We start from the raw sequence: 23,181 nt of genomic DNA, 5'->3' as shown, positions 1-23,181 counted from the left end.
CCACAGACTGAACTGTGTGTGGGCAGCAACACTATCACCCTTACCGCTGAAGCATGGCAAAAGGTAGGCTGGGGAGCAGTGGGCTAATGCCTCCTTAAGTAACACCAGCTGCCTGCAATTAGTGCAGGTTCGCATCCCACCAGGCTCAAGGTTGACTCAGCCTTCCATCCTTCCCAGGTAGGTAAAATGAGGACCCAGATTGTTGGGGGCAATTAAGCTGACTTTGTAATAATACCGCTTGGGGTGTGTGTGAAAGCCCTAATAAACAGGCATATACATAGAATGAAGGCTACTGCTAAGCTTGTAAGCCGTCCTGAGTCTTCGGAGAAGGGCGGGATATAAATGGAATTAAAATAAATAAAAAAATAAAAATAAAACAGCTGTTTAAATACCACTATACTTTTGACCTGTCTCTCAGATGGGTGGGAAACACATCACAACTGCTACATGGATGAGCTAAAACAACAAAACAAGGAAGCACCCACTGTAAGAGGTGGGAGGAACATAATAACTACAAACATTCCAATTGATTAACTATGATTCAGAAAGACACTGTGTTGCATGTCCATCAAAAATTCGTACGACAGGACATTGATCACGCCCTTCTTTAGCCCAAGCTCAGTTGTGAATTCCTTTCCAGAGCTTGTCTGTCAAAATCACGGCCCCCTCCTTCACCTGCAGTTGGGCTTGGCAACTCACCAAAATCAATGGATAAACCTGGCAGGGAAAAGTCAGACAGAGCTAGAAAGAGCTCTCTTTCTTCTCATAGAATTGCAGAGTAAAATGGATGGAGGCCAAGAGCCGCCTTCATCCTAGGACTCCTTGCTTATGAATCGCATGAGTGAGTCATGGAGACAGGGCTTAGCTGTATCACGGCACACTGGAAATTCATTATTTTGCTTTCCCCGGGGGTTTGATCATTCCTTTCCTATGCCCAATATAATGGTATGTGGGAATGACCTTGGGAGACCAGGCAAAAGGATGCTGCCTAGGGAACAATCAATAAGAGGGATGCACAGCTAACAGCTGTACAGTGGATGGAGCAAGAGGCTCAAGTTCTCAGGCAGCAAAAGAGACAGCGGGAGAACTGTACTTTCAGGTTTACAAGATTCTGTCAATGCATCTTTACAATAAAGTAAACACTGATTGGGTTTCTTGTCTGGACTGCTGGTAAGGCCGACACCTTCCTTCACAAATGGAAATAAGATTTTATAGAGAAAAATGACCGAAATATTTGGAATCCCACAGAAGAATGAGAGTGGTACGAATATCTCTTTTTTTAAAAAAAAAGCTGCATGTTTCAAAGGCATGGCTTATGCATTGGTCTATTCATATTTATGCATGGCAAAATTATGAATGTAAATCTCAAAGTGATTAATTTCACTGTTTATGACTGAATTAATACTAAGAGAATTACCGACAGATACAAGGGTGAAGAGACACCATGAACATGGAACAAATCACAAGAGTGGAGCTTCAGGGTAAAAAAAATGGACATGAAAAACAAAAGGAAAGGAGTGAAAGAAATGAGGGCAGAATTGCAGAATGGAATGAATGTAAATTGGATGTACGTATATAGCATGTGGAAGCTGATGGATGTAGAGGGAAAACAGTTAGGTGCTTATAATCATGGAGAATATTATGCTCATCACTGAATTGTTGGGATCCTGGTGCTTAGTTTTCTTCTTGCTGACCTTTCATTGTCAGGTAACATTATGAATGCACGGGGGAGTGACGTTTGCTGCATATTTCTATGTGGCAGTTGTCTTTCCAGTCTCGATTGGTTATTGTTCCTTGTGTTTGGTTTTGGATACTGCTTATCTGGATGTTGATTAAAAAAGATGTGACGAGGAAGAATATGCTTAGGGGGTGAATCCGGCTGAATGGTTTAAAGATGAAGCTTTTCTCAATATGTCTGTTAATGGCTGATTTGACAGAGTGCCAAGCTTCTGAGAATTCTCTTGCATTTTGCCTTGATCTGCCTTGATCAAAAATGTTTACTGTTTCTCAACTGAAATTGTGTTTGAACTAATCAGTGCATTGTGAAATTAGGTTTCCATCATTGATTTAATTGACGTTTATGTTCATGGATATAGTCTGTCAATCTTCCACTATACGTGTATGCTCAGCCCAATGGTTTTTAATCTATGGTTTTATGTTATGAACGACTCCCTGTTTTGTTTTATTTGGCTACTAGATCTGGGGTTGTTTAAGATGCTTTGGATAGATTTTGTGGGTTTGTGGGCTCAATAAAGAAGAATATTTATAGCTCAGGATTGAAATGAAGGGTCCTTTGGTGCTCTCTGAGGTTGGCTGGTTTTTTGCAGATGTTTCATTACCCAAACTAGGTACCATCATCAAGAAAACAATCAAGCTCAGAGAGGATCAAGTCCCCCCCCCCATTTATGCGCTACTATGATGCTAAAGTGCTGTAATAAAGAGTTAATAGTTTCTGAGGTGTTTTGAGGTATGATAGACTAATCTTTTCATGGGTTGTGCTGGCTGTGATGTGATTGATTGGGTGGACACTCTTTAATGAAGTTGCATAGTACCTGTTATATAGATAGCATATTCCTACTGTTTGGAATTTGAGGCTATTGCTGTATGTTTTAGGTTGTGTGTAGAGGATTTTTTTTCAGGTTCTTCTCTCCTTTTGGGTTGTTGCTGTGATAGTTAAGTGTTTGATTACTACAGCATAGTCACAATCTTGATCTCATCAAAATGTGTTTATGCAACCAGTCACAACCAGCACAACTCCATAGGATAAAATTATTGCCAAAAATGTGAGAAAAATATATTATATTATTAGATAGATAGATAGATAGATAGATAGATAGATAGATAGATAGATAGATAGATAGATAGATGAGAGAGAGAGAGAGAGAGAGAGAGGGAGGGAGGGAGGGAGGGAGGGAGGGAGGGAGGGAGATAGGTAGCCAGGCAGGCAGGCAGGCAGGCAGGCAGACAGACAGACAGACAGACAGACAGGACAGGAAGATAATTTCATAGAAATGTGTAGTATAAGAGCAGAAGCATTAGCAATGATTATATGAGATAGGAAAATTCAGTGTGGTTTTGATTGAAATAAAATGCTTCAGAAGTGGGTGAAAAGGTATATAAAGGTGCTCCAGCATCTGAATGGAATTCAAAACAAAAAAAATGATTGCATGAAACTGATTTGAAAGACTGCTGGAAGGAATATTTTATAGATCATGGTAAGTTGAAGAGCAGAACTGAAACAAAATGCTACAGGTATTAATATATCCAATGCCAAATTATTACAATGAAATCATAAACACTATGCGAATTGGAAAAGCTGCAGATGGTAGATGGTACAACTGCAGAAACATTTAAGAGCGGTGTGTTTTCCATAAAATATGTCTATGCTTTTCTTATGTTGTGATTGTTACGGGTGCCTGAACTACGTCTATGCCTAATGACTGAAAGAATGTCATTGATCTATCCTAAAGGAATAAGAGTGAGTGCAATTATAGGAGATGAATCTGTTAAGTTTGGCCAGATTCTGACTGAAAAGGTACAAAAAAATGGCATGAGCAGAATTGAGGGGAAGAAGCACAGGGCAGCTGTACTGCAGGGCAGACAGTGAGAAAGCCGGAGATTTGCTCTCCAGTAGGACATTGAGGCCTTTGAGCTATGGTGCTGGAGAAGACTCCTGTGAGTCCCTTGGACTGCAAGGCGATCAAACCGGTCAGTCCTAGAGGAGATCAACCCTGACTGCTCTTTAGAAGGCCAGATCCTGAAGCTAAAACTCAAATACTTTGGCCACCTAATGAGGAGGAAGGACTCACTGGAGAAGAGCCTAATGCTGGGAGAGGTTGAGGGCAAGAGAAGAAGGGGACGACAGAGAATGAGGTGGCTGGATGGAGTCACTGAAGCAGTAGGCGTGAGCTTAAATGGACTCCAGAAGATGGTAGAGGACAGGAAGGCCTGGAGGAACATTGTCCATAGGGTTGCGATGGGTTGGACATGACTTCGCAGCTAACAACAACAGGACATTGAGAAATAGCTGAAAGTGAAATTAAGGTCTGAATTTGCAATGTTTTAAGTGAATATGGAGCTGCAGGTAGGTTGCTGAAAAGAATATGATGGTATATGATGGAAGTAAAGCATGTGTCAATCTTTTTTAAACCAGACACCCAAAGCAAGACTTAAAAAAAAATCCTTTACAATAGAAGACTCTGCAGTGTTTTAACAATCGCATTTTAAAATACATAATATTGGATATTCCTTAAGTTGTTTAAATTGCAAATATTAATATTTATTAGTCTTATATTACTTCAGCAATAGTAATTTTGCAGGCAGTCATTGCTTAATGACCACAACTGGGACCAACAATGCCATCACTAAGCAATACAGATATTGTGTGACGGTGACAGGCTTATGACCTCATTTCCCCAATGGTAATTACGGCAATCACCTGCAATTGTTAAGCAACACACCACATTGCAACTTGCAATTTTACTGCTGTCATTTCCATTGACTCTGCCTATCAGAAGCCAGTTGTGAAGCACACAAATCTAAATCACATGCCTGTGAGGATGCTGCTAGAGTCACAAGTGAGAACTGGTCAGGAAGTTACTTTTTCAGCACCGTTCTTACTTTGAATAGTCACTAAACAGGAGGGTGACTTTGAGCCAGTCACTCTCTCTCAGGCCTAGGAAGGAGGCAAGGGCGCTACCAAAAGACGTAACTAAGAAAACTGCAGAGATTTATCCAGGCAGTCACCAAGAGTCAACACTGCTTCCTTTGATATAAACCAAAATTTTCTGCACCCAATCAATTTTTATATTTTGGAGATGATAGATGGGGAAAGGTGTCAAGGAAATGGCTCTCTAGTGTTCTATTATGCAGTTTAAATAGATTTGCAGTTTCCAAGAACAAAGAGATTTCACTCACACCTTCAGCTGTCACTGTTCATAACGATGATATGCTGCAAATGTGGCTTTGAATATCAAGCTTTCTTTGGGAATTCCGAACTCTAAATACAGCATTATTTTTTTAGAAGTTGTTGTATGTAAGAATTTAATTTACTTAAAAGCTCAAAAGCTATTGCGCCAGGGTTCAAATGAAGTAAGAGATGAAGGATTATTTCAGATTAAAACTGTATGTTTTAAGAAGCTAATCATTCTTTCCATTTGAAATAAGAGAAAAGGATAATTTGCAAATTCTTGGCACATTATCCCAACTATACCTCTTCATAAAATAGAATGATTGCTTAATCTCATAGAGATGCATTCTTAAAAAAGAAAAAAACACAATTACTTAATAGAATTTGTATTTAATAGCGAGGGAGCACTTTCCTTACCCCTGTCTAGTATTCATCCTGGAAAATTGCTGGGAAAATCAACCTGTTTTGAATGTATTCTGTAATTTGAATGTATTCTGTAATTCCACAATGTTAAGCCAAAAATCATGATGAATGTCCCATCACACTCTTCCCACGCACGTGTGTGCTAGTCGTTTCCAACTCTAGGGGCCGGTGCTCATCTCCGTTTCAAAGCCGAAGAGCCAGCGCTTGTCCGAGGACGTCTCCGTGGTCATGTGGCCGGCATGACTAGACACGAAAGGCGCACGGAACGCTGTTACCTTCCCACTGTAGTGGTCCCTATTATTCTACTTGCATTTTTACGTGCTTTCGAACTGCTAGGTTGGCAGAAGCTGGGACGAGTAACAGGCGCTCACTCTGTTATGCGGCACTTGGGATTCGACCCGCCACACTGCCAACCATCTGATCGACAAGCTCAGCGTCCTAACCCACTGAGCCACCGCGTCACACTCTTAGAGGGCAATAAATAATACATCCAATAGAGGTCATGATTTGTACAGGGGAAAAAATGCTTCCTATAAGAAGAGATTGTGTTGAAGAAGTAAAAAATGCCTTCCATTAGAGTCACTCATGGCTTCCTGAATGGAAAGATGATGTCATCATGGTTCTGTCTTTTTTACTTTGAGCAACACAGTAGAATGGATATTGCTCAGAACCAAAGCCAAGATGCTATTATCTATCTAATCTCTTCCTCATGATAGCTCTACAGAAGGTGAGTGAATGATTAGTGGCAAGGAGTGGGGGGGAGAGTCTATTGCAGGGGTCTTCAAACTTGGTCCTTTTATGACTTGTGGACTTCAACTCCCAGAATTCCTCAGCCAGGCAAGTTTGAAGACCCCTGGTCTATTGCCTGGTAGGGTGGGAAACAAGCCCAAGGCCTACAGAGACTCCAAGGAGCAGGAAGCAGAGCATGGGGTGACTCGGGGTGGAAGAGGCCTTGGGACTTTACAACCACATCAGGAGACCAGGAGTAAAGTTAATTAAGCAAGGGAAACACATGGTCACCTCGCTTAACAACTGTCACGACTCGTGATTGTAATGGCAGGCTCCATTACAGTCATGAGTTAAGGAGTACCTATATGTTTTAATGAAATTAGGAGAAAGCCTACCTAATGAGATGATTCAGTGATCCAATAATACATTAGTTCTTTTTATGGGCTATAGGTATAATCATGGGCTGTTCATGATCTTTTGTATCTTTCCTACTTTTATTTTTAAGCTGACTCGTTGGGAGCTAGGTGACCTAGGAATAATATAAAGAAATGTATTTTAAGATTCAGAAATTTAAGTTAGCAGGAATTAGTAAAGCAGCAAATTTCTGCATCATTCTCAGCTTTCCCTCCCTGTCTCAGAGTTTGCTAATAGGTGTGACATAATTTTCAAGGTTGTATACTGCTCAAAAAAATAAAGGGAACACTTAAACAACACAATGTACTGTATTTAATAGTAGGATGTCTTATTTTCTGTTCCCTTTATTTTTCTGAGCAGTATATTTCACAAAGCAGGTAACAGGTGTGCTGAGTTCATTTTCCTCCAAAAATTGGATTTCTGTCAAGAATACCAAAGCAAGAATTAAAACAATAATTCTGTAACAAGTCAGATTTTTAAGCTACGAAAAGTGATTGCTTATATATCTGTATGTTTTTATTTCAATATGTTGCTATTTACTGTCTACTATCTATCTATCTATCTATCTATCTATCTATCTATCTATCTATCTATCTATCTATCTATCTATTTAAATTTATATGCCGCCCTTCTCCCTGAGGACTCATTCCTACTTTTGCAACAACCAATTCTTTGGCATTCATTTTGTTTTGATCTTTACTTCCTCCATGCATTCCACAGTATCAGACCTCATTTCCAGATCTATTATACACAGATGGGCCAGTAAATATTGACCTCTGATGCCCATTAAAGCTTGGGTTAATCAAGACTTTGACATAATGCTTTTAAGTAATATAGAGAAGATATAAACTAAGTTGCTGATCTTACCTACACCCATACCACTCGCAACATTTCTTGCTAATGGTAAGGACAGCACATTTTGGTCAATAAACCACAAGAGTTCCAATGACCAGTTTTATGGTCATGTTCTATGCAGCTAGGATCCATAATCTAGATCAGGGGTCCCCAATCTGTGCGCAGCAGCCCGCTCCCAGGCCACAGCCTATTTGCAACCAGGCCATGTGAGTGGCAGCCAACGTGCACGCACGCACACCCAGCACAACTAGTGTGAGTGGCAGGCCAATATGCATATGCATGTGTACGCAGCTCAACCTGCAGAAGTTGAGCTGCTTGTGCATGCATGTGCGTGCCAGCCCAATGCTCACATGGCCTGGTTCCCCTCTTCCCCCCTCCCCGGCTGGGTCACCAAGCATGGGGACTACTAATCTAGATGGTATCTTGAGTGTAGTATTGCCTGCATCTCGTAGTTCCATCACTTAGGAGAGCTATGTAATATACTGATACATATCCAAGATACATATCTTGCACCTCATATAATTATTCTAGTTGAAGGCAAATTCATATTCACCACTTTTGTTCTGACACCAATTCCAAGGTAGTGAAAATCATACCTTTCTACAGTTTTGAAATATAATAGGTAGGCTAGAGAGAAGAGCTTGTTATAAAATCACATTTTTTTCTAACATGCCCCAACAACTCTTCCTTCTGCAACTGAATAGATCAAACTTCTGCTAGAATTATTTGATATAGAAATGTTTTTTGTTCTTAATATTCTACCTATGGCATGTACAAGTGGATGACATAATTTCCCATTCTTTCTTGTACAATTCACAAAGAGATGTCAAGCGCCAGAAAAATCAGGAGATTCATTCAGGCAGTTCAAATGAGTATAAAGATTTATTGCATGCTTAAGCTCTCTACAAAAATCTGAGCTACTAACAGACAAGGGAAATGAGCGGGAATTAAGGCATTCGAGGTGGGCTGGACTTAGGTCTCTTGCGGGCACACAGGAAGTGGTGACTTATGACACATTTGATCCCTCCCTCAGGCTCAGCCTGGTTACCTCCTAGAAGAGAGTTCTAAATGTGCTCATCTACTTCTCTAAATATTAATTTTTGTCCCACCCCAATTACAGGATCAATGTACAAATGTTGTGATGAAGGAAGATAGTTAAAATTATTTTCTTTTGAATGTAATGGTGAGGTGGAAAGAAGTTAGTCAATTCAGAAAAGGTAACCATGATGAAAAGTAAGAGAAATCAAGGCTATTGAAGGATATCATCATTAGATTTTTATCCTTCCTGGATTACTTTATAAGTAACTTAAGGGGCGAACATACATAACCCTGCTTCCTCCTCCTATTTCCCCCCATAATAACAGCATTGTGAGGTGAATTGGGCTGAGAGATAAGTGTCCTGGCTTTTATACCTACGGCAGGACTAGAAGTCACCATTTCTTGGTTTCTAGCCAGGTGTCTTAACCACTAGACCAAACTGGCTTTTTATGGAGCATCTTGTGTATGTTCCAGAAAGAATCAATTATGCACAGAACAACTACACATAGGAATGTTATGATAGCATATTATATTTTTCAATTATTTGAATTATTTAAGTATTAACACTGTAAATTGTTGTCATATGACTATTTCTGCAGTTTACCAGAGGCAGTTGAGCAATGCCGAAAAACAAACAGCCTTGCTTTTTATATATGACTGACTGATTAGGCTAATGAGTTATTCTGGTGCCCCAATTTTCCCTAATGTCAACTGGCTCTTGAAGTTGCTGCCTTCACTCTTGCTCTTAAGTTTTCTTAGCTGAAGCTGTCCATGCAAACAGAAGCTAAACTACATGAAGAAAGCAATTTCATGGTTGGACAGCCTTGCACCATTAAGTCAGAAAAAAAGTAACACTCATTTCACAAGGTACACTCTGCTGCCAATGAGGTTCAATAACAACTTTTTCCCAACACACAGGGAGGATTTAAAAGTGTGGGGGGCAGGGGGAGGGAAATAATGGAAGTCTCTCCTTTTCAAATGCAGGTCTTTAAAAGCCCTATAATAAGGATTGCATGACTTTTATTACAGCCATTAACTTTTTTTTTAAAGTCCAATTTTAGAGGGGGGGGAAACCTAAATGAATCCTATATTATGCAACATCTTCAAACACTTCGTTGGTATAGCCTATGGATTGGTTCCCGATTGTCACAATCCTAGGCTGGAAATAATAATTATAATTTTAAATGGTGCTTCTGAAATGTATACAAGATAGTTAATTATTCCTATCTTGCAAATGAAGAAGAGAAAATGAAAGTTCCGTTGGCAATATTCAGGGCTGTTTGGTTCATAATTTGCCCTTAGAGGAATTAGAGATATAAGAATTTCCTTTAATGACGAATGCCATTGCAAAGAATAGGGATTGAAATCAATACTTTGCAAGATACCATATTTCTGGAAAGAAAGAAAGAAAGAAAAAACAGTGGCATGGAACTGCGAACTTGATAGCAGATGGCTTTATTTGTTGTTTGCTTTGTTTTATCCAGAACTGACACACACTTGATGTTGAGTTGCCCTTTGGAAATACAACAGCTCTTTTGATATACTTTACAATTAAGTGAATGTTTATTTACACAACATCAGATATCTTTCTTATAGAAGACAAAGCCTGTATTTCTGCCCTTGAACCTGTCACTATGTAAGAACATTAAACTGACACCAGATATTAAGCAAGGAACCCATTCTATTGTTTTGTGACTTCTTGGCTCATTTCTCATAGTCTTCTGACCATTTGAGTAAAGAGAATCTCATTTGATCTACTCAATTTATGGTGATAGAATATAGATCCACCCAACATTTGCATGATATAATGTAGTAATAACATGCATATTGTAGAGTTTTATATTCAGAGCCTCAAAAAGTTTGGATAAGAGCCTTCTTAAAGTTTGGATAATTTTATTCTGTTACACATTCAGTTAGTCTGTTTCTCAACAGTCCCTGCCCACATTCTCATTTAATCTCATTTTGTATTTATTTCATATATACTGCATTGTGTGTTTTCTACAGCACCTAAGGGAAATTTCTATTGAAAGAAAGGGATTATTTATTTATTTATTTATTTTATTTTATTTTATTTATTTTCATTAGATACCCACTCATATCAAACTCTGGGTGGATTAAGTGGAAATCTCTCCTTTCCAAACACAGGTCTTTAAAAACCTTATATTAAGGATTGTGTAACTTTTATTACCGCTTTTAATCTGCATTTAAAAGACTAATTTTTGGAGAGAGAAAAACCTAAACATCTGAAAGATGGGATAAAGTTTCAAATAAATAAACAGATGGTGCTAATATATTTAATGCTACACAGCTTACTATTTATCTATAGTAATCCTCAAGTTACAACAGATCACTTAGCGACTCTTTGAAGTTACAACACACACACACACACACACACACACACACACACACACACACACACACACCAAGTACGTAGGACACAGTCCCAAAGTTATGAATGTTGCAGCACGGCAGTTATTCATCCTTATGAACGACCACAGAGAATTTGCAACATTCGCCCGATCTATTTCCGCCCTCCCCCAGGTCTCCAGACGTACTGGGCCTGTGAAGACTCACTTACCTTGCGAAGATCTAGTGAGCTGTTTCCTCTCTGCTGAAATTTCTTTAACTACTTTGTTGCTTCAGGCCTTTGGCGCATGTACCGCAAGATCACGAGTGCAAGATCTTGTGCTACTGATCTCGTATGATCTCACACTACTTTAGGCCTCTGTTCTCTGCGAATTGAGGCCTGGACCAGATCTGCTGCAAGAGGCTTTGCAAATGGAAGGAAGGCTTCGATCCTTCAGCTCTTACCTCCGTTAGCCATTTTCTTGCCAAAGCCTGCAGAAAGACTGCATCCCTGTAGGCTCTGGTCATCTTTAAAAAAAGCCCTTACCGCTAAAAATGGAGCCCAGGAAGGGCCACCACGTCCCTTCCGGGTGCCATTCTTGTCAGCAAAGGCTTTTTGCAAAGACGATCAGAGCCCAGAGAGACACAATCTCCCTGTAGGCTTCAGCAAGCCTTTGCAAAAAGCCTTTCCTGGCAACAATGGAGCCCGATAAGGAACGGTGCATTCTTCCCAGGCCCTGTCTTTGGTAGGAAGGCTTTTTGCAAAGACCATTGGAGCCTAGAGGGAGACTGCAAGCAGAGAACAGAGTGCTCGTTCTGTTCGCCTTTTGGAGCGCCAGGAGCAGGCAAACCATGACAGAGAGGAGACAGCTCACTAGATCTTCACAAGTAAGTGAGACCTGTCACAGCAGGATGGAGGGGGAAGCAATTGTGGGGAGGATAAGGTATTTCAGTGGGTTGGGAGAGTCCTTGGGTGATCTGTTCCATCACTAGGCCCCTCCATGGCCTTCTCCACCCTGAGGACTTAAGAACTCATGCATTCAATTAGTGAATGCGTGGGCAAAAGCAGGGAGTTTTCACGTTTATATGATTCACTCCCACAAATCCTCAGGTTATGAATGTAATTGGCAGGCTCATTACATTCGTAACTCGAGGACTACCTGTATTTGCAGTAGTTGGTTTCACTTTTCATTTTATTTTATTTTAATCATAATTTGGTTGTCAAATCACAAATTATGATGCTGGCCTGCTTCCTAGATAATATTATGCCGTAGATCAAGATTTGCAATTGTATTGCCTAAATTCATATATCACACTAAGATAATACCAAACAAATTACATTAATATTAGAGGCTGTCTGTCCTCAGAACCACTCTAGTGGCGTAATTTAAAAAAACAGTGAAACTGAAAAAGAAAAAAAAATCTGGGGACTTTAGGAGAAAGAAATGGTGAACTGAGGAAGGCTCAGATTTTAATGGAATCGATGACTGCAGCAGAATGAAGAGCTGGACAAGGAGAGGAATTGAGATTGTCCATAAGTGCTCCAGGGAATTGCTCCTTATAAAGACACCACAAGACAGCAGTCTCTAGCAAGATTAGACATTTAGAGCTCTGGAAGACAATCTTTCTGCTCAACCTTGGTTGACACCCTCAAAAGGACACAACTCTTTTGTAACTGCTTTCAGAAATTGCTTGTTAACTGCTTTGCAGCTATTAGGAACCTTTGAATAGAAGTTTTTCAAGACCACAGCAGTTTCCTTTAATCCTAAGTGAAAGAAGTTTGAAATACAAGTTTAATGACTTATAAAGTTCTTTTGGAATAAACAGCGAAAAGGGTATTTAGAACTTGGATTTTGGAAAGTTACAAATGGACTAATCCTTCCCATGGAAAAATGCTTTTCTTTCAAGTATCATTAAATGAATAACAAATTTGAAATTACACTTCAAAAACAGAATTAAAACAGAATGACAATTAAAACAATTACAAATAAAACAGAATTACAATTCGAGGAGAACACTTATATTGAACTTACTAATACAGAACGGAGCATAATACTTTAACACTGGACATATCAAAGGATATTTTTGAACAATGGACACAGAAGTTAATTTTAAGAGTGTCTGATTCTATAGAAGACTGCATTTAAAAGGTGTTATTAAAGAGGAACAGGTTTTACTAGATAAAAGTGAGAATGTTCTGAAAGTTGATTTTAAAATGACAGGCTACAATGATATAGAAAAACACCACAATGGACACATAAATGAAATTGGCTGACGTCCAATAATTAAAAGGAAGATAGAAAATAACAAACCAAAACAGCAACTTGAATAACTTTCCTATATTGGATTTACAAAAGAGACCTGTCAAAGCTTTAAAGGGTTTAGTGAGAAGGGACAAGAAAAAAAATGAAAAGAACTCAAATTCTAGGATATTATTTGTTTACAGATAAGGGGACATGGGAAGAAGAGATCATTTGTTATATTTTAAGAGAAGGTGGCAAGTTTCTAAAATGGTTTAGAGTAGACATGTAATGAAGGGGAACGTGATCTCTTATATATATATATATATATATACATGTTTTTATTATGTTCTTATTTTTTTCCTTCTATTTTTGTTTCCATTTTTTCTTTTCTGCATTTTCTTTTTTTTCTTTTTAGTTTGCATTACTTTCTCTTTTTTATTGTAATTTTAAATAAAATTACTAATTAAAAAAAGAAACTTGAAGCATCCAAAACAATCCTTTCCCATATACAAAAATGCCACCACTGCCGAAAGAGTTTCACAAGCACACTACTCAGAGCTACTTCAACCACTTTTTGGGTGAAGGCTGCAAAGTGATGCATTTCAGATCTAGAAAAGCTTCCATCTGGCAAATCCATCTCTACCTACTGAATAGTACCCTTTGTCCCAATACCTGGTTTTGGAAACATCAAAACATGGATTTTTTTTAAAAAAGGAAATAAAATATGAATAGAATATCACCTTGCTGCCACAAAGCATCCAGGATGAAATGGAAGGTAACCGCTACATATATTTACCTTTCACTCTTAAAATCCTGTGTTATTAGGTTAAAACTAAAATGTAAAAAAATAAAGGCTACAAGACAGAAGCAAAATACCATCAATTAGTCACCCAGGGTGAAGCTGTTTAGAAATGGAATAACTGTAACCGAGGACTCTGTATTTTTCTTTATTTGTCTGTTAGTTGTTTATACAACTCAAGAGCTATGGATGGGATCAAGTACTTTGATCTTATATAAGAATAGCCTGTGGCAAAGAGGGCTATTGCTTTGCTTGACAATACTGATACTACACTTCAGATTGTACAATGGACCCATCACGTTACACTGGCCTTGGATTTCACATTTATAGAAATATTTTTAGAGTCTCTGCTGTTCAGCATAGCCAATCCCTTATTCTATAAACATTTATCTTCAGTAATAATGTTTCAGTATTTAGAACAATTTAAGTGCAAATGCAGAGCTCCCACCATTGTAAGAGCAGTAGCAGGAGAAGCAGTATTTCTTAATATCAAAAGCATGGAAACGTGCAGTTGTTATAGCAGAGGCCTCTTCTAGGTGAAAAGCATCAGCAAAGGCAAGGCCATTATAGCAACCACAGAGACGGAGTAGGAAAAGACTTCAAAACCGAAGGCATTTAAACCACTTTCCAGAAAACATCTTTCAAATATAAAGCAGAACTTTGACAGGTTAGTTAATTTTAGAGGTACTGTTCGCCCATATCTATTTTCTCTTCCAAATATTCAACAGAGTCTAGGTACTCATCTGCATTCTATCATTGTGCCAGCGGAAGCACAAAGTACAAAACACACCAACAGGAACCTGTCTCCCCCTGTCCCCCTATCAGTTTAGATAATCAACACACATTCTCATTACCATTTCCAGCTTCGTATACCTGCGCTGCACTCCGAATCCATATGAAATATTTACATTCATTTCCATCAATAATTTCCCTGCAGGTTTCCTTATCTCCTAAAAGACAGCCTATCTGTCACAATTCTATAAACAACATATTTTCCCTAGTTTATCTAGCTTTTATACCTGCAGATATGCATTTTCTGAGCAACTCTATTCATATGCCTAATGCTTGTTTTTTTTCCAGACATATAGTACTAGCAATTTCTATCTGGCAATCTTGTGCTTGAATTCAATATTATTCATTCATTCGTTTCTTGTTGCACAAGATTCAGACCAGGCTTTGATACCCAGCTCATGTTCCCCACCCACCCCCGCCCCATGGATATATCATGCTTCATACATGGTAAATATGCCAATACCACAGTTATGAAATTCAAAACATTTATGTAACATTTCACAGCATGATTGCCCAGAATTCCCATGAGCTCAAATGGATTGATTTTGATATAACCAAATATGGAAATATATTAAAAAGCATTTAAATGCCAAGATTTATACATCAACTCACCCTTCTAATCTTACATCAGGCAAACTTCGATTGAATGCAATCATGTCGCTGGCCATAAGATTAAATTGGTTGATTTTAAAAAGCTCTTTCATTTTTTCCTGATCATCCTTGGGAATGAGAACTGCTTTTCCCATCTCTCCTGGTCCTTCTTGGCTTCTTGACATAACAGCTGCAAAAGGAGATAATAAAAAAAATGTATGTTTTTAAATCATCCTGATGGTTCTCATCACTTCTGTTATATTTTTTGGAATCCAGAATCCATAAGCTACGGGGCATTTTTATTTTGCTTGTGGATTCTGACTTTCAAATTTACATTTCGTGAAAACATGGGAATTAATAGTTCATCTGAAAATCAAAATCTGAGAAATACCCACCTTTGGGGAAATCATGCTAAATAATTTATAACAGTTCATTCTCACTGTATATTCTATGATCTCAATATTATCCTTGCCATAATCACGCAGACATGTATCAGCAGTGCTTTTTTTGTATAAGAAAAAGGTGCCGGAACTCACACATGTCATACAACCCGCCTTGCCTACCCTACAAGGTTCCATCCAAAAAAGGTGCCGGAACTCCGTTCTGAGCATTCTATGAGAAAAAAAGCCCTGTGTATCAGTCCTAAGTAAGATTAAAGGTGACGCTTCTATCCTACACACAAACCTAACAGCTCTCGTCTAACATTTGTCTGAAAGAGAACGCTTTCAGGCAGGATTCTTCAGGAATCTGCTCTAAAGGTCCTAATCAAACAGGGGAGATTAAAGTACATAATGTAAGAGCAGCAGAAGGAATCACACCTATACATAGCTGAAATGGAATGCCCTAAAAGAAATGGAGAATTCCTTCTTTTAGTAATGATTGGCACATGCCAATTATTTAGTTCTTCATACTGTATTCCTAATGATAACAATCAAAAATTCTGGAGATCTTGAAGAGTCAAGATTTCTTGGTGTTTGTTGATTTTAGTTTATTAAAGCAGCCAAGGAGAATGTGCTGGTTGAGAAAGCTTAAATTATCGGTCGCTCTACCTCAGGGCCTACTAAACTGATCAGAGCGATAATTGGAGATCGTGAGAAAATTAACTATATCTTTGTTGTTGTTGTTGTTAGCTGTGAAGTCGTGTCCGACCCATCGCGACTCCATGGACAATGTTCCTCCAGGCCTTCCTGTCCTCTACCATCTTCTGGACTCCCTTTAAGCTCACGCCTACTGCTTCAGTGACTCCATCCAGCCACCTCATTCTCTGTCGTCCCCTTCTTCTCTTGCCCTCAGTCTTTCCCAGCATTAGGCTCTTCTCCAGTGAGTCCTTCCTTCTCATTAGGTGGCCAAAGTATTTGAGTTTCAACTTCAGGATCTGGCCTTCTAAAGAGCAGTCAGGGTTGATCTCCTCTAGGACTGACCGGTTTGATCGCCTTGCAGTCCAAGGGACTCGCAATAAAAGAGAAGCTGTTCGGAATGAACCTGTTATCTTAGCTTAACTACTACCATTATACCATTGTAAACACATTGTTGAAGTTGTCCATTTTGAATTCCACTTTTAACTGGTTCAAACTTTCCACTACTCATGCTGGTAGTGTGACCAACGTGTATTCTGTATTACACTATACAGGCTATCTCACATTTCTATCCAGCTTCCATTTTTTTAGAGAAAGAAGAATGAAACTTCCTTTCCAGATTATCCTAAGGCTGGGCACTATCAATATGATTGTGATATACAGTTTATAAAAAGGAGGGGGGGAGGGAATTAGACCTTTAAGCAAAAAAATGGGCAGCAAGAATCAGAAACCAACAGATCAGTAAAATGGATTGTGCTGTCAAGCCTTTAGCAACTTCTTGCAGCTAAAAAGGTTAGATTCTCACAGAGATTTATAAGCCAGTTTTAATTGAAAGAAAAAACAGGACTAGGTCACAGAATTTTAGAAACTATTTATGCATACTTTAGCAACCCATTTATCAGTTAACTTTATGTGGGCTGGGATTCGTCAATCCTCTTGCAAACTGCAGCAGTGGAGAAGCTGCTGCTGCTTTCTCTGATGTCCTGATCCTTAATATCTTGCAAACTGCCATCCCCTTTCCTGGATCTTGAGAAGTCCATTACATATGCACTGTGGGCACAGAATCTATTATTTGAGAGAGAGATGGAATATACTGTGGGCTTGCTGGAACTTCAAACAGAAGGAATAATTGCAATAATCTGATGTTGCTCCTACTTGACCAACGTACATGTTCAATATCAGAGATGTAGACAAAGCATATAATACATTAGTACTGCCGCAAGTATTTCTTGCCCTGATAAGCTATTCTGATACAACTGTGGAACTGAATGTGCACATTTTTAAACTCTACTCAAAACAGTAGAAAAAGAATATATGAAGGGAAGCCAATATGAAAAGCCATATAAAATCATTGTAGAGTGTGTGTGTTTTTGTGTGTGTGTGTGTGTGTGTGTGTGTGTGTGTGTGTGTGTTTTTGAGTGTGTGTATGTGCCTACCTTTGTTAACTGCTGGCAACTGCCTGGACTGGAACCAGTAGTTTTCTTAACAAGATTTTTCAGAAATGATTTGTCACTGTGTGCTTCTTGGAGCTAAGTGTGAGTGACTGGCCCAAGGTCATACAGCCGGCTTCATGCCTTTGGTGGAACTAGAACTTGTGATTTCCTGGTTTTTAGCTCAGTGTCTTAACTACCACACCAACATGAAATCCCCTTAAAAGATTACTACAGCAGTTACAGAGTTTGTGGGATTTTACTTCCAAGCTTTACCAAACAACTGTTCAATTCTTCATCTATTGATAGCAAATTTCTCAGAACTTGGATGAAACAAAGTGCTTGCAGCTAAAAATAACAATCAAGGGAAATCTTTGATTGCTATGAAGAAGAAAAGCTTCAGCCATTCTGTTTTCTTCAGAAAGGAAAACCTGTCTAGATAATAGTTACACTGATTTGCCAGAACGACTGAACAAGCTTTGGTTTCAATACGTCCGGAGGAAACTCAAAGCAACGCTAGATGTTATCAACATTTACTTTTCTACCTTGATTGCATGAATACCCTCATGGGTGTCCTTATAAGAAGAAATTCATTCATAATGGAAATCCTGGTGTGGACATGCCAGTATCCCAAAAGAAATTACTTATACCCAGGGCTTTTTTTCTCATAGAACACTCAGAACGGAGTTCCGGCACCTTTTTTGGATGGAACCTTGTAGGGTAGGCAAGGCAGGTTGTGTGACGTGTGTGAGTTCCGGCACCTTTTTTACAAAAAAAGACCTGCTTATACCTAATTCCCAAGTTGAATTAAGGAGAATATTTCTGTTTTAGCCTATCATCCTGTTGTACTTTGAGATCTTCTGTGACAGAAACAATCGCATACTCAAAAATTAGAATTAAATTATCATTAACAGTAGGATTTTGTTTTCCCTTATCAGCTAATACCCAAGTTCACATCTCCATATATTTAGTTGACCGATCATGTCAGGTACATCCACATTGACTGCTCAAATTATCAAGAAAGGTCTAATGAGATTGCAACCAAAACTGTCACTATAGTCTTTTTTTCAAACCATTTTTTCATATGCCTGCCACAGATTAACCATTTGAACTCTGTGCCTCCCTTCAGATACTCACATAACTCCAGAGCAGAAATTTATATGATCGTACAGAAAAGTTACAGCACTCTACTGGAAAAACCATAATTTGTTTTACTGCTGCTGTATTCCTCTTTTAGAAAGAAGAAAAGAAAACCTTAACAGAACAGCTAAACAAACAAACAAACAAACAAATCTTTGCATCATCCAGCAATGTTATTCCTTGGCTGCCTAGAAAATACTGGAATCAGACAGTCACATGAAAAGTAAACTTAGGCAAATTAAGTGAGGTGCTTGGATGCAGTAAATTCTCCCATACTTTTTTAATCCTTCAAGACTAAGGAGTCTCTGCTCAAATAACTTTTTTTCATAATCTGTTAATCCAGCATCTCCATTTTTCAGTATTCTAGTATAGAACTGTAATACAGAGCATATCATTCTTCTGACATGGAATCTGAAACAGCAACTAGGACCTTGAGAAAGTGGCAACACACACACACACGCAGAAACACATATGTACACACACACACACAATAAACAACGTGTTGTCTGGGTCCATTGGTAATTCACTGGTACATATTAACTTTTCAGTCTAGTTCCAATACTACACCATCCAGTGCTTCCTTGATCCTCTCTTCTTCCGGTGGTATACATTTTCCCACATTGGGCAAATACAATTCTTGCTACTGTTAATGCATATACAATTAAATACAGACATTTTCGTCACATTTTTCTGGTATGATACATAAGATCGATAGTGTCAGTTTATAATCTTTTCTAGCCAGAACACATCTCAATTGTATTTGCACTTAAAATCGATTTGTTCAATCAATATCCTGTTTTTCCTGCTTTTTTTTTAAAAAAATATTTCCCATTAATGTTCAAAATATCTCCATCGCTTATAATTTTCTCATAATAAATTATATTTGGGTAACCAAAAGCTTCCCTTATTCAAACCCTTTTAGAATTTTCATATTTCCCATCTTATAACAAAGTATAATATTCTACTTACAAATCCTATCCTTCTAATTATAATACTTTTATTTCTAACAGTTATCTATTTTTTAACCATATTCAAACATCTGTTTAATAGTATAATATCCCATCTAATAGGTCAAAACCTCCATTTTCTTCAGTCTTACTCTAGCTTTCTTCCTTTGCCAAATAACTTTCCAAGTCAGTGCATTTGAATCCTCAAGTAATTCTTCCTCTGTTTTTGTATATATTGTTTGGAATGAGGAAGAAAATTTGATTGAAGTATTTTTGGAAGAATGCTCAACCCATTTATATTCATTAAAGAGCCTCCATCCTTCTCCTTCAGGTTTTTTTTTTTGTAATTTCTTGTTCATCAATATTCAGCATTTCTCCTAACAGGTTTATCATCCATTCGGTCAGCTCTTCTTCCTTATCCTCAAATGTGTTCTGAGATCTTGACAAGTAAGATATCTTTTCCATTTCCGGTGTTATCACTGCATCTCCTAATTTTTCATTTGTCTGTATCTGTCTGTTAATTCCTTCCTTTAGGTCCTCCATCTTTGGATCCATTTCTTCTAATTTCCCTTCTGTTTTCTGGGTTACTAGTTCCTTCTTTGTAGTCATTCTCTGGAATTTTAAGTTTAGGTTAAAAAATTGTTTCTATCTCATTTGCATTATTTTTAGTCTCATCATGAAATAAAACAATTGTCTCTTGGATTGACTTCAACATAGAATTTCTTTCTGAGATTCATTAACATTTTCCTGTTGGTATATCAAGCTGAGGGCTTCGGAGACAAGTGTTAAAGATGGTTTTTTACCATTTGCGGCTAAGTATGGAACACTCATTTTGTTTTTGTATGTAGTTTTTATAGTTCAAGAGGGTCCCGAACACAGATAAGCAGCCCAACAGTTTTTTTCCCTTTTCCCAGCTGCAGTCTGTAAAAGTGAAAGTTTCCAGGAAAACAAAGAGTCTTATCTAAGTCCGGGCTTCAAGCCAAGTTTCCTTTAAGTATAATAAATTGTAGTGCCATGATTCACAACTAGATGTCGTTGACACTGTCTTCCAAATTTCCAAATCCAAGCCTATTTTACAGACTTTCAAATATCTTTTCTAAAAACAAAAATCTCAAAGGTACTTTTAGTCCCCAAATTTCAAAGCTACATATCTATACTAATTCCAAATTGATCTTGTAGTTTTCTCTATTTTCCCCCAAAGCAATTAATTCGCTGCTTTTATTTTCCTGAGGGAGCAGGGCAAAAACTTCCCTTCCCTCTCTCATTGGGGAGAATTCTTTGCTTTGAGCATTCTTTTTTCCAGGAAAGTAGTATTAAGGTCATCCACGTTGCTCAAAAATTGCTAGTTAGTGCTTATCTTCAGTTGTCAGCAGCTTCTTACTGGCCACACGAATGTAGCTAGTCTTTCCCCCACTGGTTTGGAGGACTTCCTCGGATCCAGCAGAAGGGACACCGCCCCTCTGTGATCAACGAGGGTCCCCTCCTTCTTCGTCACCTCTCCGGGGCAATTTTCAACCCTTTTTAGGGTCCCCAGCGGGGTGAAATCGAATGTGGAAGATGGAGCTCCACCTTCCTGCACCCATCACACCATGATGCCTAACCAGAAGTCCAAATTCCAGTGATTTCTTGATACAAAGGTCTGTAAGAATCTATTCTATTTTTTTCCTCTTTCAAGTTTAGATCTTCTAGTGCACGGGTCAGCAACCTGAAACAGTGAAAGAGCCACTCGGAACTGGTTCCCTCACAAAAGGAAAGACTGGGAGCCGCAAAAAATATGTGTGCATGCGCATACATGCGTGCATGCGCAGAACAGGGTTTGACTGAAGAGTGGAGCCAAGGCGAGATATGCACCTACCCTGCATATTTGAATTGATTGGTTGAACTTTTTTAGTCCCACTTTTTTTTTTTTTTTGGACTGCACATGGCAGAAGACCGGGAGCCGCAGGAGACGGCTGAAAGAGCCGCATGCGGCTCCGGAGCCACGGGTTGCAGACCTGTGTTCTAGTGGACCTAAGTCAATCTTTGTAACAAAGGCATTTTGTTGTTTTGGATTATAGATGCACCTGGACAGACAAGGTGATCAAAGTTCAAGAAAGAAACTGATTCAAGTGTAAGTGGTCTAAGATTAAAATATATACTTAGATTAAAACTACTTTACTGCTTTCCAAATTGCTCCATTAGTAATAGCCACTTTTGTAATTTGAATACAAATAATGATATGCTTTGGACAATTATATTGTACAGACAAAACATTACTAGGCAATTAAGTAACCTAATGTGTATTTTAAGTAGAAACATTGATGTAAGGGATTATTTAATCATTTGCAAACTTAATTTAAACACCACCACAATGCAGGGACATAATGAAATTCCAGAGAATTGTCTTTTGCCTTCTGGTGATTGGCTAAAGAATTTACGTGCTAGTCTAGCATTGGGGAAACCTGAATCTTACAGTAGTTATGGAAGTCAACTGGCAACTTTGATCCAATCATTCTTTCTTTTTCCTAGGAAAAAGAAGGTAATGGCAAGTTATTTCCAAAAATATTGCCCAGGAAACCTCAAGGATTTGTCCGTATAATCGCCAGGAGTATATAGTGACTCAAAACAGGGGGAAAAAAGAGACACAAAGAAACATAAAAGTAGGAAATTGGAACATCTCTAAATGAACTGTAAATAACTATAAATTACCCCAAAATATTTACAACATATGCATACATTGGGGGAGGGAGCTCTGCAAGGCAAACTGGCACCAGGTTGCAAGGCTAAACTTAATTTAAATATTATAAAATCATAGTTCAGCTCAGTTGAATGCACTACTCTCCCAAATTCTTTGGGAACCAAATTCAAATGCTCATATAATAAATAAGTTAAGGTTCATGCACAGAGAAAACAAAGAAATAAAATCAAACAAACCAATATGAAATGTAAAGTAAGTGTTATTGGTGATTATGCTCTTTATTAAGGAATTAGTCTTTTTGACATGCTTATGCTTTGACCCAAATGTATAGTATTTATGGAAAAATTATCACAATATTGTACGTGCATGGATGTACTAATCCTTCTAAAAAATGTACTAATTCTTCTAAAACATGTCAAGCACCATCTTTTGTTGTATTAGTTAGCTTTTGGCCACTATTAGCAGCAAGAAACTAGCAATCCCGCAAGAAACTAGCAATTGTCAGCAAGGGGCTGACGAGAATGTAGCCAAGGGGTCTTATGTGACAGCCTCAACATAGTGACCCATGTTCTAAACAACCCACTTTACATGAATAAATATTTCATACTCCCAGCAAATTCTATTCATAGAATGAGCCTGATGCTGAAATCAGGAAAATGGATTTTCCCTTGTATGAGGCACAGCATGGGAGAAGAACAAAGCTAAAATTTTGTCTACTCTGCAACTTCTATCAAAGCAACAGATTCAACTGATCAAGTATCATTTGGATCTA

At 38.3% G+C, this 23,181-nt stretch overlaps 1 protein-coding gene across 4 annotated transcripts in view; it reads right to left on the bottom strand.

Moving 5' to 3' along the window:
• Nucleotides 1-23,181, bottom strand: part of GALNT13 (polypeptide N-acetylgalactosaminyltransferase 13) — a 206,813-nt gene that overhangs the window by 107,538 nt on the left and 76,094 nt on the right. For all 4 annotated transcript variants that reach the window (XM_081344089.1, XM_081344091.1, XM_081344092.1 and 1 more), the window contains exon 3: nt 15,161-15,329. In XM_081344089.1, the coding sequence (XP_081200215.1) occupies nt 15,161-15,329 (169 nt within the window). The remainder of the gene's footprint in view (nt 1-15,160; nt 15,330-23,181) is intronic.

Source organism: Vipera berus, assembly GCF_964194415.1.
Source record: "Vipera berus genome assembly, chromosome: 1".
NCBI lineage: Eukaryota > Metazoa > Chordata > Lepidosauria > Squamata > Viperidae > Vipera > Vipera berus.
Note: the sequence above shows the minus strand (reverse complement) of the source record. Positions and strands in the feature narration are given on the sequence as shown.